Raw genomic sequence first — 27,412 nt, forward strand, 5'->3', positions numbered from 1 at the left:
ATACAAAAACAACATATTGTATATATTTATTATATGCATATCCTCGTACGTACAAGCAACTATCACGTAATGAGCATATAATTTATTTAAAATTTAAAACTCCCACAAATTTTACTCATAATTAGGAGTTAGTCCAGGAGAATTACATCATTTTCCTGTACTTTTAATTGACCTATATTTGTAACTCTTTCTAGTACTAGACTATCACTAATAACCTAAAAAAAAAAAAAGAAGGCACGAAACAAAATTATGAACAAGGAATAAAATGGGGAAAAATTATGAACAAGGAATAAAATGGGGAAAAATTATGAACAAGGAATAAAATGGGGAAAAAATTATGAACATGGAATAAAATGGGGAAAAAATTATGAACATGGAATAAAATGGTAAAAAAATTATGAACAAGGAATAAAATGGGAAAAAAATATGAACAAGGAATAAAATGGGGAAAAAATTATGAACAAGGAATAAAATGGGGAAAAAATTATGAACAAGGAATAAAATGGGGAAAAAATTATGAACAAGGAATAAAATGGGGAAAAAATTATGAACAAGGAATAAAATGGGGAAAAAATTATGAACATGGAATAAAATGGTAAAAAAATTATGAACAAGGAATAAAATGGGGAAAAAATTATGAACATGGAATAAAATGGTAAAAAAATTATGAACAAGGAATAAAATGGGGAAAAAAAATGGCTATGCAAAAGGCAATATATATATATATATATGTATGTACACATGTGCATAACACTGTGAGCAATTGCAGAAATGTAGGACAAAATGCGTTAAGTCTAGGAAAATTCATATGAATGCGCATTTCTTCATTTTATTCGAAAGTAATTTTCGTGCAAACATTTTTGATGAAGTCCATTTTGTCTTCTTGATAAAGTGAAATAACGTTCTCCGAACAGCACAGGCATTTTTCAAATGCATGGCTAAACAGCTTTTTGATCGAAAAATTTGCTAAATTGAATGTAAGTATATGAGGAGTGGCACCCAAACAGGAAATGAATGAATTTGAAAGGTTCGTTTTTTTAGTTTCATCATTATTTACAGATTTGTTGTTACTGTCATAGTTATAAATATACTGATCTTGGTCTGAGTGTGGGGCAAAAAAATAGAGAGGATGTTGAGTTAAGGATATTAATAATTCTGTAGACATGGCACTACTAATAGTGCTTATTCCGCTCCTAGTGACGGTACATTTTTCATCCAACGTTCTGTAAGTTAACGAATCGGATGGAGAATGCATATCATTGCAGAAATAACAAGCAGCTTTAAAATATAAAAATGAATGTCTTAGAACAAGAAAGGAATCAAATCCAATAGCTACTGTTATACCTAGGGGAGGCATTTTCGGTAATTTTTTTACATTGGTAAGAATATTATTATAAAATGTGTTCCTATCAAAATTGCCTTCGTTTGATAAACCACTCTTTTTATATACATTTGTATGATATGTATAGGTAACATGGTCTGTATATGCAATATGAGTATTAGTATCGGAAGTAGTATCCGAATGGACTACTTGTTTGGGGGTATCATGTGTTACAATTTTTCTTATTTCTTTCAAACAGTTGTATTGCTTTTCTGCTATTAAGAGACATGGAAAATATCTCGATTCTTTTGAATCCGTTAATAAAAAAACCACGTCATGATTTTCAATTAACTCGTCTAATTCTTTCATTTTATTCTCTATATTTTTATCCTTTAAATAATTTAAATGCCCCGGCATAGGAATATCCATAACCTTAGCAGTAATATTTATGTCAGGTGAAATTTTTAATAAATTATTTTTAGCAGCAATACATTTATACTCACCCAAATTGCCATACCGTTCTGCATCTGCAATGGTATATAAGTACTGTCTACTTACATTAGAATAAGAGACACGTGCATTGTCAATAAATGTAAAATTCTGTATTCCCCAAGATACACAGTTTCTAGCAACCATGCAACCTAATGTACCTAGTCCTATAATTAATATTTTCAATTTTTTAATTTTTTCAAATTTTAAATCTTTTAAAATTTTCCATTTTATCAATTTTATATTTAATTCTACAGATATTCTTTGAATTGTATTTTTATTTAAGAAATCGTTCAAATTTATAACATAAATTATGCTTTGTTTTTTTGTTCCATGTATTACTTTTTCATAAGTTTTCCAGCCTGATATTATTTCATACTTCGAATTGTTCCTCATAATATGCTTATTCGAGTTGGATGAAATCAAAATGGAGCAAGATGATGTGTTTTTATCCTTACTCTTTTCCCTGTTTTCCAATTTTGTATTAACTGATAAATCTAATTTTGCAGTACATTCAAAGGAACAATTTGTCATTAGGTTTATACTTCTAATGTCGGTATCTCCATAGGTACATTTTTCATCTCTGCTGAAATTAAGTTTCTTTGGTCCCTCTTCAAAACTGTGCTTGTTTGGAAACTTAATTTTAAATATAGACGAATTTAAGAAATATTTAACCAGTGGTTTCTTTTCATTTATAATTTCGAATGCCTTAGTTGCGTTTGAATCTATTGCAGTAGCAGTATTACATGTAATCCCATTACACACATTCGTATTATCATTAAATGAAGAAGTATTTCCAGTAGTTTTACCAATAAGGGACTTATCAATATCGTCCATGTTCATACAAACAAAAATACTGTTATTTGTGTGTATGGATTCTCTATCTTTACACTCTTCTTTTTTCATCGTAGAGTATTCATTTATGCATCCATTTGAATTGTTTTTATTTATATTGGTATAATTCACTTTGCAAATGTTTGACACGTAGGGAGATGTATAATCTCTGTTATTTGTATTTACCCCCCTTATATTATGTATAGGATATATCCATAATAATTCTTTTTCCATATTAAATTTACACACACATTCGTCAGATAATAAAGAAAGGTCTCTAAAAGCTAATAAATCTATTTCGAAATTATATAATTCGTATTTTTTTGAAAAAAAATATAAGAAGTTTCTAAAGTCCCAACCCAAAGAATTATGTGTGTAATTGGGGTCAATCACACATATGTATAAATCAAAAATATCCTTTTTAATATTTTTTAATACTCTATCTTTTGAATTTTTGATGTCTTCTTTCAACTCGCTTAAGCAGGTTATGGGGAGGATTACCATATCGAGGTTTTGACACAGTTCACTAACGCAGTTATCCTCCCGTTTCTCCTCCCCTTCCTCCTTCCGTTTTTTCCATTCCTCTTTCTTCCATTCATTCATGTGGCCCCTATTTCCTTTCCCCCAATTGATGCTAGACAAATATTCAAACAACTTTTTAAAGTTATTTATTTGGTAAAATTCTTTCTCTCTTTTACTGCGAACGGCTCTACCGTTAGTGTACAAGCACATGTTGTATAAACATGTGCTATAATATTGTGTATAGTTAAATTTACGAATAGTATTATTATTACTGTCAAATTTGAGTAAAAGAAATATATTAGATTTTATGAACATTTTAAAATTATCAAAATATGTATCAATATTATAGGACAAATAAAGCAAATCTGTAATGTTAAACCCTCTCTTATCATTATTTAAATACAATGTTCTTGAATCTATGTAAAAAAATATTCTTTCAAATGGTGTTATTAACTTATAATCTTCATCAGGTTTTATAATAGGATTTGCTATACTATAGTAACATATGAACGTTTTTAAGTCCAAGTAACTCAATATCAAGTATTTGTTTATTTTTTCAAAAAAATTTAATTCACCTGCTTTATATTCCCAAAAAGAGTCATCATATATACTCTCCTCCTTTCTGCCTTCCTTACTTCTTTCGACACAATTATGCTCTTTTAAATATGACCTTATATCATTCAAGGCATAGTTAATATGCTCATTCCTTTTAGCATTTAAAAATTCTTCTAACGTATTGAAGTTTAACAAAACTCCCAAATATTTTTTGTTATATCTGTTTATTTTTATCTCTCTTCGACTCCTATGCATTTGTGCAATATAGTTTTCTTTCACTTCCTCCATGGTTTCTTCAGATCCTTCCCCTGCTTCTTTCACTCCTTCCCCCGCTTCTTTTACTACTTCCCCTATTCCTCTTTCTATTTTTTCTTCCTCTTTTTCTATGTATTTCTCATCGCCAGTAAATGACTTTTTGTTAACCTCTACTGTACTCACATAAATATGAGGGTATTCCAATTCCGTTATAGTTGCATTTTCCTGAGTTCTATTATACTTATGCATTGTTTTTGTTTTATTTACATATGTACTTGAAATCAAATTAACGTAATCACTCTTTAACTTATAAACATTCGTTTTCTTTTCATGCAATTTTATAAAAAATGATATGTCTATTTTAAATTCGTTGTAGCAGTGTTTTAAAATTTGGACCCCTTCTATTTCTGCTGGGTTATGTATGTCAAACTCCCTCAAACTACGTGCATTTGGGTGGTTGGAGGTATCCATTATGTTCCCGTAAAAAGCGCGCACACGCATATATACATATACATACATATATATATATATATATATATATATATATATATATATATATATTGAATGAACTTGGGTTGGCGGGTTGTTAGTTGTTGAGCTCAAAAATGCAGACGCATATGAATATATATGCATATATTTGCACATATATTTACCCATATACTATTTTTTTACATTAAACATAAAGTCAAAAAAAAAAAAAAAAAAAAAAATTATTCCTTCTCATCAGATCAACTTACATAATAACGCTTGAAAATAGATCGTGGCTATTTCTACTACACCTTTAAAAATATTTCTACATAAACATATATTTTCTTTAACAATCAAGACTGAAGCATATTTTCGAAACACTAAATATGCTATTTATGCTTATAATAAGATCATATTGACCTATGTATTATTTTTCACAATTTCCATATTTACTTGTTCTACTAAAAAGATGTATACGCAAATCAGTAACATTAAGAAAAAAAAAAAAAAATTATTACCAGGATGGTCATTATTCGCTTTTAATAACTTTTACTGCTTTAAAAATAATATATATAAATAATTACATACACATATGTGTACATACGAGTACTTAAACATATATGCATATAATGACATGTGCACATAATGTTGACAACTGTCATGTAACAAAAACTGGCGATAATAGATTAAAAGTAAAAAAAAATAATATAAAATAAAATTTGCGGAGACGATAAAATTTTTTTTTTTTTTTTTTTTTTTTCTAATCAAATATTTAAAATTGTAAAAATGAGGTCTGATTAAATCAAATATAGCAAACACATAAATGTACTAAAATAGATTGTAAGAGCAAAATGACAAAGAAAAAATTTATAAATATATATATATCTTTTTTTTTTTTTTTTTAGTAAAAAATGAAAAATAAAACCAAAATTATTAAAACCCTAATGAACACCTAATTTTAAAAGGATATAATATTTTTACACATAATAATGATGAGTAAATATCGTGCTACTATTCCAAAGGAGTGATTTTAATCTAGCTGAATAAAAAGATATAACACTGGAGATTTAAAAAATTAATTTTGTATTATGAAATTAAAGCAGCCACAACATGTAGTGTTAACAATTTTTTAACAGTTATGGCATGTAAAAACTTTACAATGATACATACAACAAGAACATTAAATGGTATGTTTTTTGCCTACTTCATAAATGCCCATATGACCGAAACCTACAAAACTCTACGTACATATTTTATCCATCTATACATATATATGTATATAAATGTGTTCAAATATATATGTGTACTCATGTGTATATAACAGGATGCTTGAAATTATATTACAAATGCTTATTTATAAGGCGAAACAAATGATTCAACTGGTAACTGCGTTTATATAACCAATAAAAAAGAAATGGTATATATAAGTTAACCTTTAAGCCTTCAAGGTATTGTTAATTTTGCAAACCTATTTTAAACATATATATGGCCTTTAAAAATGGTGAGATATTATAGCAGTACACCTTGCTTTACGTAAAACAAATAAATTAAAATTAAAAGCACGCTTCAAAAGGATTTAAACTTATATATAATAATATAAATAAAAAAGGAGGAAAAAAGGAGAAAAAAAAAAAAAAAGTATTTTAATATTTATTTGCAAAAGAATTTTTAAAAAAATATTATACATCGCCAAAGGTAACAATCTTTTTATCTACTAGTTATTTTTTAGTTACGTTGGTTAATATACTTTTTTTTTTTTTTTTTGTATTATTTTACATGGTGTTTGTAAAAATGTTATTAAAGAATAAGAACATGTCAGAAAAAAGTAAAAAAAAAAAAAAAAAAAAAAGCATAAGAATAATAGGAATAAGAGTAATATGAATAAGAATAATAGGAATAAGAGTAATATGAATAAGAATAATAGGAATAAGAGTAATATGAATAAGAATAATAGGAATAAGAGTAATATGAATAAGAATAATAGGAATAAGAGTAATATGAATAAGAGTAATAGGAATAAGATATATAAACTGGAACAGGGGTAGCAATTAGCAAAGGTTATTCCATTTACGCTCCTTTCTTTTTGGATACACCAACAGTTCTTCCCCTTCTTCCCGTTGTTTTGGTGTGCTGACCGCGCACTCTTAATCCCCAGTGGTGACGTAAACCTCTGTGTAATCTAATTTTTTTCATTCTTTCTAAATCTTCACGTAAATAGGAATCTAGCTGATTTGCTATAACATGTAAATTCTTTCCGTCTTTTACATCTTTCCTTCTATTCAAAAACCAGTCTGGAATTTTGAATTGAGAGGGGGCATTCATAATGTGAACAATCTGAAAAGAATCATATTAAGTCAATTTAATTAAAATGTAATAATTAGGGAACAAATGCAAACAAATAAAAACGAATATATTCTATTTAACATATATGCACATATATAAACGTAAATGTACATGTATTGGCGTACATATTCACTTATGCATATGTACATAAACTTTATAAGCATCGTGTAAATTTTATAATTATGTTTAAACTAACGTTGTTAATTTCTTCTGCTGTTAATTCCCCTGCTCTTTTTGTTGGGTTAACATTTGCCTGCCTGCATATTACGCTAGCCATTCTCTTTCCAATACCTTTAATAGCAGTTAAGGCAATGGTTACTTTTTCTTTACCATCAACATTCGTATTCAAAATTCTTAAAATATGCTGAAAATCGTTGTTATCGATTATTTGTAAAGACATTTTCACTCAAATAATATATTGCATAGGATGATTATAAGCAGGTACATATAATATAGCATGTATATATTTATATATATGTATAAATTGATAACTTTATGTCCCAACTATTTTTTAAAATATAAGCTAATTTTCTATCACTTCTGTTAATTTATAATTTTTTTTTTTTTATTTTCACAATATTTATTATTTGATTTATATGCCATTCGCTTGTGTTAATTTATTATTTTTATTTTTATAATTTTTTTCTTTTTCAATTTTATTAAATTTTTATCGTTCAAGCACTAAAAAAATTGCTTTTTTCGTTTGTTCACATGTTCATATGATACATAAATAATTGTATAAAATATAAATGATTATATATATATATATAAAATCATTCCAAAATGAGGCACTCTTGATGTGCTTATGTTCTTTTTGTTTATAAGAACATGTTTTAAATCTTTTCAATAATTTAAAAATATTTAAAAGAGAATAAAAAAATTACATTAACAATTAAATATGAACAAATAGTATTGTTAAATGTGTTCATACATGTTACTTTCTCTTCTTTTTGTTTTTATAAAAATTACTAATTCATAGAAGTAAAAAAATTATATAGTACTGGAGAAAATATACTGATGATTAAAATACATACAGTGTATTATGTATGAATATATATATATATATATATATATATATATATATATATATATATATTTATTTATTTATTTATTTATCGTGAGCTGTACTAAAGTGTACTAGGGGGATTAGTATCACAGTAGTACTATTGGCATATATATACACGTTTGTATGAAAAAATCGACTGATAAAGAAATGCTGCAAAAAGATAAAGAGAATAACGTTTTTCTTTTCTATGAGTATTATTTTTGTAAAAAGATACATTTTGCTAAATGTATTAATCCTCATTTTATTTTAAAAATGCATTCAATTATTTTAACTCATTATATACAAAACTTATACGTAAAAATATTTATCATACCATGCGTTATACCGTTGACAAAAGAAGCTAGTGTAAATAAAAATAACTAAGTAAGAAGTCTTTTCCGCAAGGATTTAACTATATTCATTTACGAAAAACAGTTTATCTTTATTTTTTAATAAAGCAATGTTAAATAGCATTCTGTTTGAAAGATAAAAATTATGTACATATATATATGTGTATATTTTTATGTAAAAGAAATATACGAAAATTTCAACATTTTAGGTCCAAAAAGAAAAAAAAAAAAAAATGTGTTCTTTTGCGACATGTGTTTAATGTATATAAATGTTGCTAAGTTTCTTTTTAGAAAAAAAGAAAAGAAAAGAAAATTTCAATAAAAACAGTTGTAAATATTTTTGCAACATTTTAAACGGTATATATATTTTTTTCCCAAACCGCTCAAATGTTACGCAAATCTTCGTTGCATTTTACAATTGTGAAAATACCAGTTGCTAACTTTAAGACGGTTTACACAAAAAATAAAATAAAATAATTAATATTAATATTAATGATAATAATAAACAGTAATAGTAGTAATAATAATAATATTATAATAAAATTGCTTCTAATGTACACTGTTCTTTTAAGTAATTTTTATTTTCACATATACAAGAAGGCCTTATATAAGATTATTAAAAAATCATATGGTTGTGTAATTTTTTTTCCAAATGTTAAGAGAGAATGGAATGAGATAAGACTTCATAATATTAACACACAGGGAAAGGAGCAAAACGAGTATATGTTATGATACTTATATACGTAGTGTGTATGTATGTATGTATGTATGTATGTACGTATGTATGTGTATATCTATGTATCTATGTATCTATGTACAGATAAGCATCTTCCGCAAATTGTACAAGTTAACTTAGTAATTTTTGATTTGCCCTTTCTTTTCAGGCATCATTAGCAATGAACATTTTAACACACTCAATAAGAACAATAATGTCCATATAATAACTTGAATCTTTTAATTTACTGAATCACGTTCTAAATTTTGCGTAATGTTTGATAGTTCCGTTTTATTATTAGTTCCTCTTTGCTTAATTCTGCTGTTTTTTTCTTGATGGAGCTCATAATTTTTTGCTTTAATTTATTTCCATATCTGTATGTATAAAAGGTTTCACCTGTTTTCTCGCCACATGTTTTTTAAAGCTTGTACATATTATTATTACTACATGAATTCCCATTCCTTTTAATTACTCACGTGTTTATATTGTTCATTCGACCTTTATTAATATTATATATATATATTTATTTATTTATTTGTGTGCACAAACCTTTTTATTTTTTATTGTATTTTTTCAAGAAAAATTTGAAGTTTAATTCTTTTGTGTGTATCATTTTTGCCACTGTCACTGTCATTGCTACTACCGTTGCTGTTATTACTTTTGCTTCTTTATTTTATTTTATTTTATTTTTTGCTCCTGTATAATCTTCAACCGTATAAGTTTCTTTTTTGAACGAGTATGCACAATATAAATTAACCTACCTAATATGTACTCTTATATACATAAATATAGTCCTATTTTTCATTTTATCAATATTTCAATTTTTTATTTTTTCAAATCGAAATTTGAAGTTTTTTTCTGTATTGCTCTTTAACCATAATACAAGGAAAAATTTTTCCTTTTCCTAACAATTTTGATATATATATTTTTTTTTTTTTTAATTTGATTTTTAAGAAATAATTTTCTTTTATTTACCATTTCAAGTTAATTTTCAGAAAAAACGATTTTCCTTCTTTTTTAGTTCTAATAAATTTATAATAGCTCAAAATATGTAGAGTTATTTTACTTTTCTCAAAGAAGAAATGATTAATAATTTCATATCTCCTCAAACAAACGATCCCATTAAAAAACTCCAAAATTTGCTGAACAATTGCTTACATTCAATAATAGTATATAAAAAAAAATTACATAAAAAAATACATAAAGAATACATAATAAATATATAATAAATACATAAAAGATAAGTAAAAGATACATAATAAATATATAATAAATACATAAAAGATAAATAAAAAATACATAATAAATATATAATAAATACATAAAAGATAAATAAAAAATACATAATAAATATATAATAAATACATAAAAGATAAATAAAAAATACATAATAAATATATAATAAAAAACTAATAAGCAAATAACGTCACCTACAAAATTTTAAGAATATATAAAAGTACTCAACTTTATAAATAAATGCACACATAAGAACATAAACGTATTTGTATTATGTACACGTAGTTTTGTATTAATTTGTTTTTCTTGTTTTTTTTAATTTAAGGATGTTCTTAGTAATTTATCGTACAAAGGTGAACTGAAGGAATTACAAATTGTGTCCAGTGAGTCTAGCGAATATGCCCATTTTGTGAATTTGCTAAAAGAATGGGAAAAAGAAAGGAAGGGAACTATCGAGGGAGGAACACAGGAATTAAATAGCGTATTTAATGACAAAGTGAAGGAGGATATGAATGCCAAAATGAACGAGGACACGAATGACAAAATGAAGGACGAAGTAAATGAAGGGAATAAATCAGATGGCAAAAAGGAACACCCTCTCTATGAAGACAAAGAAAATGAAAAAAGCTATTTTATCAAATCAAATTTCGAAGTATCGTTAGAGGAGGAGATTTTAGATAGGGCGGAAAGAATGAATTTAATTTTAAAAATAATAGATGCCTGCATTGATGAACTACCCGACTCATTAATGATAGAAGTAATTTAAAAGAACCATAGTGTACCCACACGCATATTATATATATATATATATATATGTATATAAATATAAGTGCATATATGCATGTATGCATCGTCACTGCAGTATTAAATTCATCCATTTTTATGTTTTAATTACTACTTATAAAGGAAGAAAAATGTAGGGAAATGAAGATGCTGCAAAAAAAAAAAGACGACTCAAAGGAAGAATTAAAAAACTTGTATAATGAATATAACTATATTTATAATTACGTTACCAGTAACTTAAGAGACTTTATCATTAATATGGAACAATAAACTTCTATGTATCTTGCTCTTTTTTTTGGAACTTTTGTATAATTATTTTATTTTTAATTATTTTTTTTTTTTTCATTCCTATTTACATATTATGCACTTTTTTTGGGTAGTTTTTAATTTTTTTTTTTTTTCTTTTTTAAAAACAGCTTATATATTTTTGTTACAACGAAATGATCATAAAAATGTGCCTTGCGTTGTAACATACAATTTTATTTAATGGAGATATTTTCTCAGAAAAGCGGAAAGAACATTAAACAGAAAAATGCAAACATACATATATGCATAAATATGTATACATATACAAACTTCCATACATGCATAGATCTATGTTATATACGCCCATTCATGAATTAACTGTCAAATTTTTGTGATTATTTTTTTTAAAAAAGGTTATAAAACTAACTCTTGAACTTTTGTATTTTTTTTGTAAAAAAAAAAAAAAGAATAATAATAAAATAAAAATTCTTTATTAAAAGGGTTTATACAACGGCATATAGGCTCCTTCAAGTGAGTATAAAAATAAATTTTTCCTTTTTTTGATAATGCAGAATATTTAAAAAAAAGAAAAAAAAAAAAAAAACTAAAGAACGATCGAACAAACGAGTGGTGAGTTTGTTTTATTGGTCATTGTGTCATTAATTTTCCCTTGCTGTGCATACATATGCAGTACAACTATATATGTACATACATATATATATACATACAGTCACAAATACATTTGTATATATTTATTTATACGTATGTATATATATGTATATTTATGTATATGTAATAGTATATTTTGACCCCCTCTTTTTCAACAAATACGGTCAAAAAAAAAAAACCTCTTTTATAACTTACATATTGCTCTACAAAATTTTGAAGAACTTATATGAGTATATACTTATATACGTACATATATATATGTACGTACAAAATATTTATAACATATTATATACGAAATATATAGTGCAAAAAGGAGAGCAACATTTCGCTGATGAAAATGCGTTAACAACTCTTTTTTCGATCTTTTTTTAATTTTTATATAAAAAAATAAAAATTCATATGTAGGTGTTTCATTTGAAATAGTAATATTAGAAGCAAATATTGTAATAATAATAATAAAAGAAAAAAAAGAAATAGAATGAGAATGAGAAGTAGTTTGCTTACAATATTTTTTAATGAAATTTGTAGGATACAAAAATAAAAAAACGACATTGTTTGTTGAACATGTAAACGAGGGAAAAAAAACGACACAGCGTTTTACTCTATGTAATGGACTAGTGATAAAATATTTTTAAAGTTTTGTAGTTCACCGGTTTTGTAGTTTTGTTTGACCACAGTCATAAAAATGAAATGCGAAAATTTTGTAAAACGTGATAGTATATAAAAGCAGTGCCCCATTTGTCGATACGACAATTAGAGTACTTACATGTACAAACGTATGTGCGGGTATGTATAAACACATACATACGTACGTACGTACATACATACATACATACATACATACATACATACGTGTACTTGCGCTCGTACACGTACATATACGTAGATATACATATAGGCGTATATCGGTACATGCTGGAGGAAAAGCCCCCTGTTTGACGGATAGTGCAAAGGATGAACATAAGCAAAGGTGCCTTTAGCAGAGATGGTATGATGCACAATGTTGTTGAAAAGCAAAAAGAGAATGAAAAAATGCATGTGAACAAATTAAATGAACTTGAAGAAGAGATAATTAAAAATGAATACACGAGTGTATTAGAAAAGGAATTATTACTAAGAAATGCAAATTATAAAAAAGATATCAGTTTTTTAAAAGTGCATTTAGGAGGTAATATAATTAAAAATAGACCAATACTAAGTAAAAAGAATATTTTATATGCTAGTAGTGAAAGCGGTATATTATTAATAGATTTAGGGAGGAAAAAAAAGAAAAGAATAGTAACATCATTTCTCATAGATAAGATGTTTTATTTTTATGATAAAAAAGATAAAGAAGAATATTTAATTTTGAAAAGTTATAATAACTATATTTATGTATATCGTATTACAAATAAAATTTTTCATTTCATTAAAAAATTTTTTATAAAAAATTTATTTTATATAAATAGCTTTGGTAAAAATGGGGAGCTCTGTTTTTCTACATGGGAGTTTTGTGATGGTAAGATGTACATGAACTTTTTTTTATTAAGATTTATTTTTAACTACGAAAAAGACATGCACAATTTGCAAGCCAATTTACTATTAAATGAAGAGAAGAAGAAGGAAGAGAATGAGGAGAACAAAGAGAACAAGAAAGATCGGAAAAAAAAGTCAAGCAGCATGGTTGCACCTCCAAGTCATGTCACTTATACATTTTCTTCTGATTCTGAAATGGATTATAATATGAAGCTTTATCCAAAAGAATTAGCAGAGAATAGAAGTTTTGAAGAAAAGGGGCAGAAGAAAGTGGAGGGAAAAAATTGGACAAACGTCGCGTACGAAATGGGTGGAAAAATAAATGAAGTAATGAATGTACCAGTGAGTGCATATACAGTACGAGAGCGAGAAAAAGCAAGCAGTTTAGGATTCAGCACAAAGTTGTACATTACGGCCAAGTTGAAAATAAAACCCATACTAAAAATAAAATATATTTATTTCTCCATGATTGACATGAACAGTAGTTTGAGTAAACTAGTTTTGGCAAATAATAACATAATCGTTATATATGATATTGTTAAAAAGTGGTATAATATTATTTATTATAAGGACTATATATCATCAATAAAAATAAGTGATGATAATTTTTTATGCATTGGGTTCGTTACAGGTTATATATACATACTGTTATTTGAAGAGTTAATAATGTTGGACAGTAAAGATAATAAAGGGACTAAAGGAAGAGGAAGATTGACAATGCGCGAACCATTACATGCAACTAAAGATTGTGCTAGCTTTATTTATAACTTATCCTCCTTATCAAATTTATTTCCACATTTAGCGACATTTGAAGTAGATTATATAAGTAACATGGTACATCGTAGCACAACAGAGGGAGAAAGTGCACCAGAAATTTTTTCAAAAAAGGAGGAAACTCAACAGCGCATTTTTGAAAAAAATCTAATGGATGATGACGAGTTTACTTGCGTAAAGAACATCCCATATATTGATTTCCATCTAAGCAGTGAAAAAGTAATAAATATGCAAAAAGTAAATTTGATAAAATATAGTTGGCATAGTCATTCTGTATATAATATAACAATAGATGAAAAAAAAGTGATATCATGTGGAGAGGAAGCTGTAATATTATTTTATGATATAAACAATGGATCATATGAATTTATATCACATTTAGGTTCACCATGTTATTATGTTTATGTAAATAAAAAGAAAAACTTAATTATTTGCAGTTCTTTAGATAACAATATTTTATGTATAAACTATAATCATCGCCTTTTTTTTTATAAGCACTATGGAATAAATATGCCCTTATCACTCAGGAATTTATATTCCAATTATTCAAGTATTTATTTAAACATCAGAAATAGCTTTAACATTTTTGCAAAACAGATAAATGACACGTACAATTATGGAACTACGAGGGGTAGCGATAGGGGTAGAGATAGAACTAAGGAAAGTAGACAGACAAAGGAGAGGGTACATATGCCATCCGTTTGTGAGGTGTCCATAGAAGGAGAAGGTGGTCCTGAAGCATTGCTTGAATACAACATGGAAGAGGAGAAGAATAAGCAGAAGCAAAAAGAAAAGTCAAATTTTGACATTTTTAACAACGATTCTTCAGAAAATTGTCTTGCTAATAGTGAAGAGGGCGATGACGACCAGTCGGATTATGATGAAAACACGGAAGGGGATGAAGAGGAGAATGTAGAGGAGGAAATAATACAGTTGGACAGAGGGGATAAAGACGGGGTGCAGGAAGGCGGAGTAGAGGAAGATTCACTGCTAGAGGAAGGAATAGAGTTTTGCACAAGTGAAGAGGAGGTCAACATACGGGGAAAGAACTTGAATGGTGAGATTACAAGAGTGAATACCTTAGAAGGAAAGAGAAAAATAAGAAAAAGACAAAACCCTATTATGACCTTTGAACATATACAAAAGGAGCTCGAAAAGAAAATATACAATCACACAAATGTAGAGAATAGTTTATACAGGAATTATCAAATATGTTTTTATTGCGATTCAAACAAAGGATTAATTTTTTGTTTCTTAACAACTTTTTCAAATTTACAGTTATATAATATTGAAAAAGATAGGCATGTAAAATTTTTATGTCCTTTAAAAACTATATATAAAAGTAGAACAGACGCAGAAAAAGTAAATGACTTGGAATTAATTTTATTTTCGTTTAATCATAGCAGAAATGTATTAATGACTATTGAAAAGAGAAATTATTTGATGGATGAAGTTAGTTACTCTTTATCCGAATCTGTTCTTATGCAAACGTTGTACACTTTCAAGTTCTGGCGTCTTATTAACAATTTAGAATACATAAATGTGTATGAGTACACTATTACATGTGACTCTTTAAATAATGTTGAAAGCAAAATATGTATAGAAGAAGAGAACATACATATACAAGGAAAACACGAAAATAATTATGATGTAGAAAAATATAAAATGATTTTAAGTCATCCCTTCTTAAGTCTCTTCCTTGTGTTAGAATACAGTGGCATGATAACTTTCTACTGTTTAGAAAATAGTGAGCATGTCTTTGAAAAGTGTATATATGAGGAACAGGATATAGACGTTTTTGATATATATGAGGACAAGTATGTATATGTACCAAAGGGGTGTAACGTTCGTGACTTGTACAGACATGACCCACAAGAATGTGTTTCCGCTGGTGGAGAAGTGGAGAAGGGGAGAAACGGTAATGAAAATTGGAGAAGAGGAAATGGAAGTTGGGGAAGAGGAAATGGAAGTTGGGGAAGAGGAAATGGAAGTTGGGGAAGAGGAAATGGAAGTTGGGGAAGAGGAAATGGAAGTTGGAGAAGAGGAAATGGAAGTTGGGGAAGAGGCAATGTCAATTGGGGGGACGGTACCGGCACCGACAATCCCGTGGAAAGCACGGATACGGGAAAGGACAAAAAAATCACAATAATTAAAAACGTGAATTATAACAACCATAAGATTTTGCAAGGTGCGATAAGTGAGGACGGGAAAATATTATGTATATGTCATGATAAATTTATTAGCATTTGGAATACTATAACAATAAAAACATTAGCAATAATAAATCATCCTTTATATACATCATTGAATGACTACATATTTAACTTGTACAAAGGGATAGAAACAATACAAACGCAAGACGGTTCAATATATATGTGCTTCTATTCATTTGATACAATTTTCATTTACTCATTACACCAGTTTCATTTTAAGTATCAGAAAAAATTCAAAGGAATAATAGAATATGTAAAGTTTGATAAATACACCTCATGTATGTTTTTAGCTATAGGTATTACCAGAAGATTTAAGAATATTGAGAAAAATAATAGTTCTTTTATAATACAAGAAAATTATTTATATGAATTTAATCCTACTTACTTAAAAAAAAAAAAATTATTTTATTCCTCCCAAAATAAACCTATTATCGCTTTAGATTTTGCTCCTCTAAACAGCAAGAAAAATGAGATACTTAGCAATTATCAAAAGTCAACAATACTAGTTTCGTTGAACTCTAAATTTCAGATCTCTACTTTTTATTTTAATAATTACCCTTATTTTATGCAACTAAGGTGATTTTATATGAACATGATCCATGTGTATGAAACTCCTTTTTCTCTTTTCTTTTTTTTTATTACGTGTTCATATGCTGTTGTTTTAATCGTCTTCATATGAAGGAGGAAAGGTGCCCCCTTACCCCCCCATTTTTTCCTTTTTTCGTAATTTAACTTATTAATCACGTTATTATTTGGGTGCATATCCCCCTATGGGCGTGCACGAATAAACACGTTTCCATACCTTCGTACTTACACAAGATACGTGCGTATACGAATGCTTCAAACGAACTACTCTTTCCCCCCCCCACCCACATTTTGAATGTTTAACTCGAATTGTGTGTACGTAAAATAAAAAAGTAACCCGTAATAATGGTACACCGAGATGTTCCTGCTTGCCATATGTATAGGGATAATACATGATCATAAAAGTAAGGCAAAAAAAAAAAAAAAAAAGCAAAAAGGGCAAAAAAGAACAAAAAAGCACAAATGAACAAAAGAACAAAAAAGCACAAATGAACAAAAGAACAAAAAAGCACAAATGAACAAAAGAACAAAAAAGCACAAATGAACAAAAGAACAAAAAAGCAAAAATGAACAAATGAACAAAATGGGCATCTGTTGGTAAAACCCCCGTACGTCGAAAAAATTGCAAGTTTATCGAAATAAAATCGTCGTAAACATTTACGTATACGTAGCCGGGGACCCCTGCAGCACTGTTAGCTGTTTCGTTTTTTAAAATATTTCATATATATTATATTTCTTCCGCTAATAACTAAAAAACTGTGTTCTTACTGGTAAATGCATGAAAAATATTCAGGGAGTTTGAAGTGTAATTTTAAGAAGTTTTATCACAAAAAACAGAAATAAACAAAATAAGAAAAATAGCAAAATGAACAAAATAAGAAAAATAGCAAAATGAACAAAATAAGAAAAATAGCAAAATGAACAAAATAAGAAAAATAGCAAAATGAACAAAATAAGAAAAATAGCAAAATGAACAAAATGAAAATTAGCAAAATGAACGAAATGAAAATTAGCAAAATGAACAAAATGAGCAAAATAAGCAAAATGAACGAAGTGAGCAAAATAAACAATTAACGAAAAGATTGCATAAAATAGTAAAAAAAAAAAAAAAAAAAAATTGAAAACTACAAAATAACGACAGAAAAAAGGGTGTTTATTATGCATGAACGCATATTGTGAACACACTACTATAATAAACATTAAAAAAAAGGAGATATGGAAAAATTGCAAAATTGCAAAATGCAGACTTTGTTGTATTAACAAAAATTAAGGTGCATATATTATAAGGGGGGGAATACATCATTATATCTGCTCTTCCCTTTTATATTCCCTCTCCCAGGCTCCATTTTGCTTCCCTCTCGTTTATATATATACTTATATAATACATATAAAAGATTAAAAAAAACAAAAAATGGGACTTTCTTTTTTTCTTTTCAATATAATACAGGTAAAAACATATATAATATATAATATGCCCAAACAGCAATAAAATATTAATATACGCAAATCACGTGAAAAAAAACTACTGGGACAGAAAAAAAAATTTACGTTTCTTTTTACCCACGAATGTTTGTGCATGTTTATGGAAAAGACAACACCTAGTCTTCTCCCACCCCCTCTTCTCCACACACACACATATACACATATATCACTTACGCACCTACCAGCACCCCACGTCTTCCTCCTCCGCCTTCATCATTCCTTAAGTCTTTCAGAATGCTAGAGATGACAACATTATCATCGTCTGTCCATACAGGATCTAAGTGTGACCAATGTTTTTTTCTAATTATTTGTATATTATTATGGGGGAATTTCTTTTTCATATACTCAATAGAATTCTGAGGGTCTACAATTGTATCCTTATCTCCATATATAAGTGTAATTGGGAATGTACATTTATCTGCGTGTTTGTCAATTATATCTGTAACAGGTCCATTATTAAATCCCGAAAACCATTTCTTTAAGTTTGCTTTTGATGTAGTACCACTGGGAGTATTACTAAAGTATCTTCTTTTTTCTTCATCATTTAATGATCCATTATAATACTTAAACATTCTCTGTGTAATAAGATGAGCGGTTTTGGGTATTAAATATGAACTTACTTTATTTGGAAGTGATTTTTGCATACATTCTCTTAACTTTAAAATTGATTTATAATGTCTATATATTGAAGGTAATGACAATCTAATTGGCTTTATTAAATTACGTTTTTCTCTTAATATAATTGGAAGTGACAATAAATATGATCTCTTAATACTATCATTTACATAAGGATTCAAACATGAACTAATTAAAAGCTGTATACTACCTTGAGAGAATCCTACATATATTATTTTGTCTTTTTGTGTTTCTTCTCTTATGTATTTTATTATTGCAGGTAAATCTTTACTTCCCATATCTTCAAATGTCCATGAGTCTTCTATATTCTTTCCTTCCAATTTTATACTACTCTTCTTTTTTTCCCTTAGGAACTCCTCCTTCTCTCTTTTGATATTTTGCAACAACTTATTCTTCACCTTGTTTACCCCCACAGTGTCAACAACTTTGTGCTGTTTATCATCTTCTCCATCATTACCTACATGACCAACATTTTGCTGTATGACGCTATATCTCCCCGAATTAAAACCGGTACGACGGTTTCCACTACTACCACCTTTACCACCACTACCTCCACTGCCACCTCTACCTCCACTGTCACCTCTACCACCGCTACCTCCACTAGCACCACTGCCACCTCTACCACCACTACCTCCACTAGCACCACCACCACCACCACCACTACCACCTTTGCCATCTTTTCCATCTTTTCCATCTTTGCCATCTTTGCCATCTTTTCCATCTTTGCCATCTTTTCCATCTTTGCCATCTTTTCCATCTTTTCCATCTTTGCCATCTTTTCCATCTTTTCCATCTTTATTGTGTTTATCATTTTGCATGTTAGAAAATAAACCACCTACCCCAGAATTTTGAACGTTTACTAAATCTTCTAAATTTAAGCTTTCCATTAAATTCTGAAAATCCGGAAAATTAATTTTATCTTCATTTTTTTCATCCTCCTTACGCCACTCATTATGACCATAATCACCTTCCTCTTCGTAATCCCAATTATTTGAACTATCTTCTAATTCATCTTCATCTATGTCATCATCATCTTTTTTCTTACGTTTTTTGCCTTCTCTCTTTTCATCTTCTTCTTCTTCTTGCTCTTTCTTTTTCTTTTTTTTTTCTTCATCTTCCTCACGTTTACAAACTTCATCGTCTTCATCTTCCTCATCATCTTTATCAAAGTCCTTCCTGTCATCATATTCATTTGTGCTATCTTTTAAATCTTCCTGTACTAAGCGGTCGAGATCACTTTCACCTTCTGCCAATTGTTCAAGAGGGAATGAACCCCTACCACGATTACGATTGAACAAATCCTCAATTTTTATTTTATCCATAAAATTATCAAAGTCCTTCTTAGCTTTCTTTTTATCTTTGCGTTTTTTGTCATTTTCGTCATCATTTTTATCTTTCTCATCATTTTTATCTTTCTTATCTTTTTTATCTTTCTCACCTTTTTTATCTTTCTCATCTTTTTTATCTTTCTCATCTTTTTTATCTTTCTCATCTTTTTTATCTTTCTCACCTTTTTTATCTTTCTCATTATCGTCATCGTCGTCATCGTCTCCATCTTCGCCATTATCGTTATCTTTGTCACCCCCTTTCTCCCAATCTTCCTGACCATTATCGTAATCTCCTTCTTTGTTGTAATCCCATTCATTCGTATTATCCTTTAAATCAGTTTCTTCTAATTCTTCTTCTTCTTCTTCATCATCCTCTCTTCTACAAACATCATCATCTTCATCTTCGTCATCATCTTTATCATAGTCCTTCCTGTCATCATATTCATTTGTGCTATCTTTTAAATCTTCCTGTACTAAGCGGTCAAGATCATTTTCACCTTCTGCCAATTGTTCAAGAGGGAATGAACCCCTACCACGATTACGATCGAACAAATCCTCAATTTTTATTTTATCCATAAAATTTTCAAAATTCGCACCTTCAGGGAACTTTTTAGGGTCTTTAGGTTTATGAGGTCTTCTATCATATTTATCTTTTTTTATATCATTCTTATCTTTACTGTCTTTATCGTCTTTCTTATCTTTACCGTCTTTATCGTCTTTCTTATCTTTACCGTCTTTATCGTCTTTCTTATCTTTACCGTCTTTATAATCTTTATCGATTTTGTCATCTGTATCTTTTTTTCGTCTAGGAAATAAATTCCCCCTATCACGTCCATTACTAAACATATCTGTAACATTAAAACTAGTCAATAAGTTTCTTAAATCCTGAAAATTATCGGCATCTTCATCATCGTCCTTTTCGCCGTCATCCTGCTTATTCCATTCATCCCCGTCATCTTCATTCACATTATCCCAATTATTTGAACTATCTTCTAATTCATCTTCATCTATGTCATCATCATCTTTTTTCTTACGTTTTTTGCCTTCTCTCTTTTCTTCTTCTTCTTCTTCTTCTTGCTCTTTCTTTTTCTTTTTTTTTTCTTCATCTTCCTCACGTTTACAAACTTCATCGTCTTCATCTTCCTCATCATCTTTATCAAAGTCCTTCCTGTCATCATATTCATTTGTGCTATCTTTTAAATCTTCCTGTACTAAGCGGTCGAGATCACTTTCACCTTCTGCCAATTGTTCAAGAGGGAATGAACCCCTACCACGATTACGATTGAACAAATCCTCAATTTTTATTTTATCCATAAAATTATCAAAGTCCTTCTTAGCTTTCTTTTTATCTTTGCGTTTTTTGTCATTTTCGTCATCATTTTTATCTTTCTCATCTTTTTTATCTTTCTCATCTTTTTTATCTTTCTCATCTTTTTTATCTTTCTCATCTTTTTTATCTTTCTCATCTTTTTTATCTTTCTCACCTTTTTTATCTTTCTCATCTTTTTTATCTTTCCCATCATCGTCATCGTCTCCATCGTCGCCATTATCGTTATCTTCGTCATCTTCTCCCCCCCATTCCTCCTCATCATAATCTTTATCTGCCGTGTTATCCCAGTTATTTGAAGTATCTTCTAAATCATCTTCATCTTTCTTTTTTTTCTTAGGTTTTTTGTCATCTTCGTCATCTTCCTTATCTTCGTCATCGTCTTCATCGCTATCACTATCACTTTCTCTTTTACAAACTTCATCGTCTTCATCTTCCTCATCATCTTTATCAAAGTCCTTCCTGTCATCATATTCATTTGTGCTATCTTTTAAATCTTCCTGTACTAAGCGGTCGAGATCACTTTCACCTTCTGCCAATTGTTCAAGAGGGAATGAACCCCTACCACGATTACGATTGAACAAATCCTCAATTTTTATTTTATCCATAAAATTATCAAAGTCCTTCTTAGCTTTATTTTCATCATGGCGTCTTTTGTGTTTTTTGCGTTTTCCTTCACCTTTCTTGTCTGTAGTTTTGTCAGAAACATTTCTACCACTTGCACCTGAAGCACCTGAAGCACCTGCAGCAGCACCAGCAGCACCTGAAGCACCAGCAGCACCAGCAGCACCAGCAGCACCACCTGCACCTCCACCTGCACCTGCACCACCACCAGCACCAGCACCAGCACCTCCACCTGCACCTGCACCTGCACCACCACCAGCACCTCCATCAGCACCTCCACCACCACCGCCTATGGTTTCATATATATGTTCAGTTGGGCCTGGAGTTTCATATGCACCTTCGCCACCACCGCCTATGGTTTCATATATATGTTCAGTTGGGCCTGGAGTTTCATATGCACCTTCGCCACCACCGCCTATGGTTTCATATATATGTTCAGTTGGGCCTGGAGTTTCATATGCACCTTCGCCACCACCGCCTATGGTTTCATATATATGTTCAGTTGGGCCTGGAGTTTCATATGCACCTTCGCCACCACCGCCTATGGTTTCATATATATGTTCAGTTGGGCCTGGAGTTTCATATGCACCTTCGCCACCACCGCCTATGGTTTCATATATATGTTCAGTTGGGCCTGGAGTTTCATATGCACCTTCACCACCACCGCCTATGGTTTCATATATATGTTCAGTTGGGCCTGGAGTTTCATACGCACCTTCACCACCACCGCCTATGGTTTCATATATATGTTCAGTTGGACCTGGAGTTTCATATGCACCTTCACCACCACCGCCTATGGTTTCATATATATGCTCAGTTGGGCCTGGTGTTTCATATGAACCTCCACTGCTGCCACCGAAACTTACGTCATCATATGTACCACTACCACTTAAGCCTACGTCTTCATATGTCCCTTGACCACCACCACCTATGGTTTCATAAATAGATCCATTACCGCCGCCTAAGGCTTCATATCCAGATGAACTACCACCGCCGGCTACGGCATCATATAGAGCTTCACCAATACCACCAGCTGCACCAGCTGCACCAGCCCCACCAGCTGCACCAGCTCCACCAGCTGCACCAGCTGCACCAGCTGCACCAGCCCCACCAGCTATAATACCAGCTAAACCACCTAACGCAGCAGCTCCTATACCACCACCAACAACAAACAATGTACCAAGACCGCTGTCGCGCTCTCTTTTCTGGGCCTCCTTACCTGTTCCATCTTTACCGGTTTTCTTATCTTTTCCATCTTTATCGTCTTTCTTATCCTTTCCATCTTTATCGTCTTTCTTATCTTTCCATCTTTATCGTCTTTCTTGTCCTTTCCATCTTTATCGTCTTTCTTATCTTTTCCATCTTTATCGTCTTTCTTATCTTTTCCATCCTTATCGTCTTTCTTATCTTTTCCATCCTTATCGTCTTTCTTATCTTTTCCATCCTTATCGTCTTTCTTATCCTTTCCATCTTTATCGTCTTTCTTATCTTTTCCATCTTTATCGTCTTTCTTATCTTTTCCATCTTTATCGTCTTTCTTATCTTTTCCATCCTTATCGTCTTTCTTATCTTTTCCATCCTTATCGTCTTTCTTATCTTTTCCATCCTTATCGTCTTTCTTATCTTTTCCATCCTTATCGTCTTTCTTATCTTTTCCATCCTTATCGTCTTTCTTATCTTTTCCATCTTATCGTCTTTCGTCCTTTCCATCTTTATCGTCTTTCTTGTCCTTTCCATCTTTATCGTCTTTTTTGTCCTTTCCATCTTTATCGTCTTTCTTATCTTTTCCATCTTTATCGTCTTTCTTATCTTTTCCATCTTTATCGTCTTTCTTATCTTTTCCATCTTTATCGTCTTTGTCATCTTTATCGTCTTTGTCATCTTTATCGTCTTTGTCATCTTTATCGTCTTTCTTGTCCTTGTTATCCCACGATTCTTCTCCAAAGTCATATAAATTATCCCAGTTATTTGTGGTATCCTCCAAATCATCATCATCTTCATCATCTACATCATCTACATCATCTTCATCATCTTCTTTGTCGCCTTTGCCATCTTTCTTATCTTTTCCATCTTTATCTTCTTTCTTATCTTTTCCATCTTTATCATCTTTCTTATCCTTTCCATCTTTATCGTCTTTCTTATCTTTTCCATCTTTATCGTCTTTCTTGTCCTTTCCATCTTTATCGTCTTTCTTGTCCTTTCCATCTTTATCATCTTCTTATCTTTTCCATCTTTATCATCTTTCTTATCTTTTCCATCTTTATCATCTTTCTTATCTTTTCCATCTTTATCATCTTTCTTATCTTTTCCATCTTTATTACCGTCGTCTAATGCACAAACATCATCTTCTTCATCTTCGTCATCATCTTTATCAAAGTCCTTCCTGTCATCATATTCATTTGTGCTATCTTTTAAATCTTCCTGTACTAAGCGGTCGAGATCACTTTCACCTTCTTCCATTTGCGCAAGAGGAAATGAACCCCTACCACGATTACGATTGAACAAATCCTCAATTTTTATTTTATCCATAAAATTATCAAATTTTTCCTTAGAGGTGGTTTTATCTTTGCCATCATCATCAATACTGCGATACCACTCACTCAACATAACTGACTCCTCGTTTTCATTTCTCTCTTTTTCCTTTTCGTCATCTTTTTCCTTTTCGTCATCCTCGTTATCTTCGTCATCCTCGTTATCTTCGTCATCCTTGTCATTTTCGCCTTCTTTTATACGCTTACAGTATTTGTCATCCGTATCACCATCATTACCCCAGTAAAACCTATAATTCACGCTATCTTCATTGTTATCCCAATTATTTGTGGTATCCTCCAAATCATCTTCATCATCATCTTCATCATCTTCATCATCATCTTTGTCGCCTTTGCCATCTTTATCGTCTTTGTTATCTTTCTTATCTTTTCCATCTTTATCGTCTTTCTTGTCCTTTCCATCTTTATCGTCTTTCTTATCTTTTCCATCTTTATCGTCTTTCTTATCTTTTCCATCTTTATCGTCTTTCTTATCTTTTCCATCTTTATCATCTTTCTTATCTTTTCCATCTTTATCATCTTTCTTATCTTTTCCATCTTTATCATCTTTCTTATCTTTTCCATCTTTATCATCTTTCTTATCTTTTCCATCTTTATCTTTTCTTTCTTTCCATCTTTATCATCTTTCTTATCTTTTCCATCTTTATCATCTTTCTTATCTTTTCCATCTTTATCGTCTTTCTTATCTTTTCCATCTTTATCGTCTTTCTTATCTTTTCCATCTTTATTACCGTCGTCTAATGCACAAACATCATCTTCTTCATCTTCGTCATCATCTTTATCAAAGTCCTTCCTGTCATCATATTCATTTGTGCTATCTTTTAAATCTTCCTGTACTAAGCGATCAAGATCATTCTCACCCTCTTCCATAACCTTGGGAGGGAATGAACCCGTACCACGCCTTTGATTAAATAAATCTTGGAATCTTAATTTATCCATTAAATTAGGAAATTTCCAAGGATCATTGTCATCATCTAAATCATCTTCTTCATCTTTATCATTTTTCGAATCGGACCCAGATACGGCGGTAACTTTCAGACCTCCCTTAGAAGTGGAATTTCCGTTCTTAGAATTACTAGGATAATTACCTGTACCACCGTCCTTTTTGTCTTTTTTTTTGTCTTTTTTCTTTTTATCATTCTCCTTATCATTCTCCTTATCATTCTTCTTCTTATTATTATTGTTATTGTTATTGTTATTATTATTATTATTATTATTATTATTATTATTATTATTATTATTATTATTATTATTATTATTATTATTATTATTATTATTATTATTATTATTATTATTATTATTATTATTATTATTATTATTATTATTATTATTATTATTATTATTATTATTATTATTATTATTATTATTATTATTATTATTATTATTTGATGTTTGCTTTCCATGCTCTTCTTTATCTTCCGGTAAAACATGAACATGTTCAGAATTATTCGTCATCTGTTCTTGTTCAACTTTTGTTGGCTGTTCTGACGAGTTCAATACCTTATACTTACGAGTCAAAATTATATCCGTGTTGGGTAACGACTTCTCAATTAAATCTGACTCTTCATCTTTTTTTTGACATTGATGAAAAATTTTATTTTTATCATCTTCAATATTTATCTCTTCACCTTTTTTAATATCCTCTAAACACAAAATTTCTTTTTTTTTACTAGTATTATTATGATCAGATTGTTTATCCTCATTTTCTTCTAATTCAACACCTATATCTTTTAAACCTTCCGTGGTATATCTTTCTAACAATTTTTTTAAAGCTTTTTCTTTTCCTACAAACTTTGAAAAATTATTTCCCCTATTATTACAAATCCATACATCGTAATTTTTTGCAAAAATTTGAAAAGCTAAAGATCTATACCCTTTGCATGCATAATTCATTGAGGATTCGAAAAGTCCATGATTTAAACAAAACACTTCTTTTTTTTTTTCTATTTTACCAGCATTATTATTCTTATTGTTATCTTTATTTGCATCCACAATATGGTATAAATTTAGTTTATATCCATCACTTGTATATACATAATGTTTTTCTGCTTTCATTTTTCCATTTGTTAAGTCATACAATAACTTTTCCATTGGATCCATATTTTTAATACGTACACTACTATTTTCACCATCACTTGAATCTTCATCCCCTGAGTTGTTATTACTATGATTATTATTTTCATTTCTCATTAAATCAAAATTATTATAAGGCAATAATGTACTAACATCTTGACTAGGTGGGGATATATTCCCCAATGCCTCGGACATATTATTCAATGGAAGCTTCCACATTATTCCAACAAAATAATTTACGTATTTTTTATTATCAGTAGATATTACTTATGTGCACCGGAAAAATCGAGAAAGGCGTTCTTGTTTTCCTGCCACCTCTAAGAAGCGCATATATATATATATATATATGCGTCAAGATATATAAGTCCGAATTAATAGAAAAGGAGGAGGGGGAAAAAAACCATCATCTGATATTATATCAGACGAGTGGTGCAAACAGTACAAAATATATTCGTATTTGCAATGTGTGCGCAAA

The 27,412-nt window shown here is 29.6% G+C and overlaps 5 protein-coding genes across 5 annotated transcripts; 2 read left to right on the forward strand and 3 right to left on the reverse strand.

The window, feature by feature from the left end:
* Positions 1–128: 128 nt before the first annotated feature.
* ATG7 (autophagy-related protein 7, putative) lies at positions 129–4,447 on the reverse strand (the record flags this gene model as incomplete). The annotated part of the gene is made up of 2 exons (XM_029005050.1): positions 129–215; positions 857–4,447. 2 exons carry the CDS (start codon positions 4,445–4,447, stop codon positions 129–131), a joined length of 3,678 nt encoding a protein of 1,225 aa, XP_028861678.1.
* A 2,064-nt stretch (positions 4,448–6,511) lies between these two features.
* Positions 6,512–7,187, reverse strand: PmUG01_09035500 (40S ribosomal protein S18, putative; the record flags this gene model as incomplete). The annotated part of the gene is made up of 2 exons (XM_029005051.1): positions 6,512–6,778; positions 6,984–7,187. The coding sequence occupies 2 exons, from the start codon at positions 7,185–7,187 to the stop codon at positions 6,512–6,514; spliced, it is 471 nt and encodes a 156-aa protein (XP_028861679.1).
* Positions 7,188–9,979: 2,792 nt separating this feature from the next.
* PmUG01_09035600 (large ribosomal subunit processing factor, putative) lies at positions 9,980–11,186 on the forward strand (the record flags this gene model as incomplete). Its single annotated transcript, XM_029005052.1, has 3 exons — positions 9,980–10,066; positions 10,459–10,890; positions 11,040–11,186. 3 exons carry the CDS (start codon positions 9,980–9,982, stop codon positions 11,184–11,186), a joined length of 666 nt encoding a protein of 221 aa, XP_028861680.1.
* A 1,599-nt stretch (positions 11,187–12,785) lies between these two features.
* On the forward strand, positions 12,786–16,913 carry PmUG01_09035700 (conserved Plasmodium protein, unknown function; the record flags this gene model as incomplete). The annotated part of the gene is made up of 1 exon (XM_029005053.1): positions 12,786–16,913. The coding sequence occupies one exon, from the start codon at positions 12,786–12,788 to the stop codon at positions 16,911–16,913; it is 4,128 nt and encodes a 1,375-aa protein (XP_028861681.1).
* Positions 16,914–18,570: 1,657 nt separating this feature from the next.
* Positions 18,571–27,156, reverse strand: PmUG01_09035800 (steryl ester hydrolase, putative; the record flags this gene model as incomplete). The annotated part of the gene is given in 6 exon segments (XM_029005054.1): positions 18,571–23,480; positions 23,495–23,606; positions 23,621–23,998; positions 24,012–24,514; positions 24,529–25,464; positions 25,479–27,156. The coding sequence occupies 6 exon segments, from the start codon at positions 27,154–27,156 to the stop codon at positions 18,571–18,573; spliced, it is 8,517 nt and encodes a 2,838-aa protein (XP_028861682.1).
* Positions 27,157–27,412: the final 256 nt, after the last annotated feature.

Source organism: Plasmodium malariae (genome assembly GCF_900090045.1).
Source record: "Plasmodium malariae genome assembly, chromosome: 9".
NCBI lineage: Eukaryota > Apicomplexa > Aconoidasida > Haemosporida > Plasmodiidae > Plasmodium > Plasmodium malariae.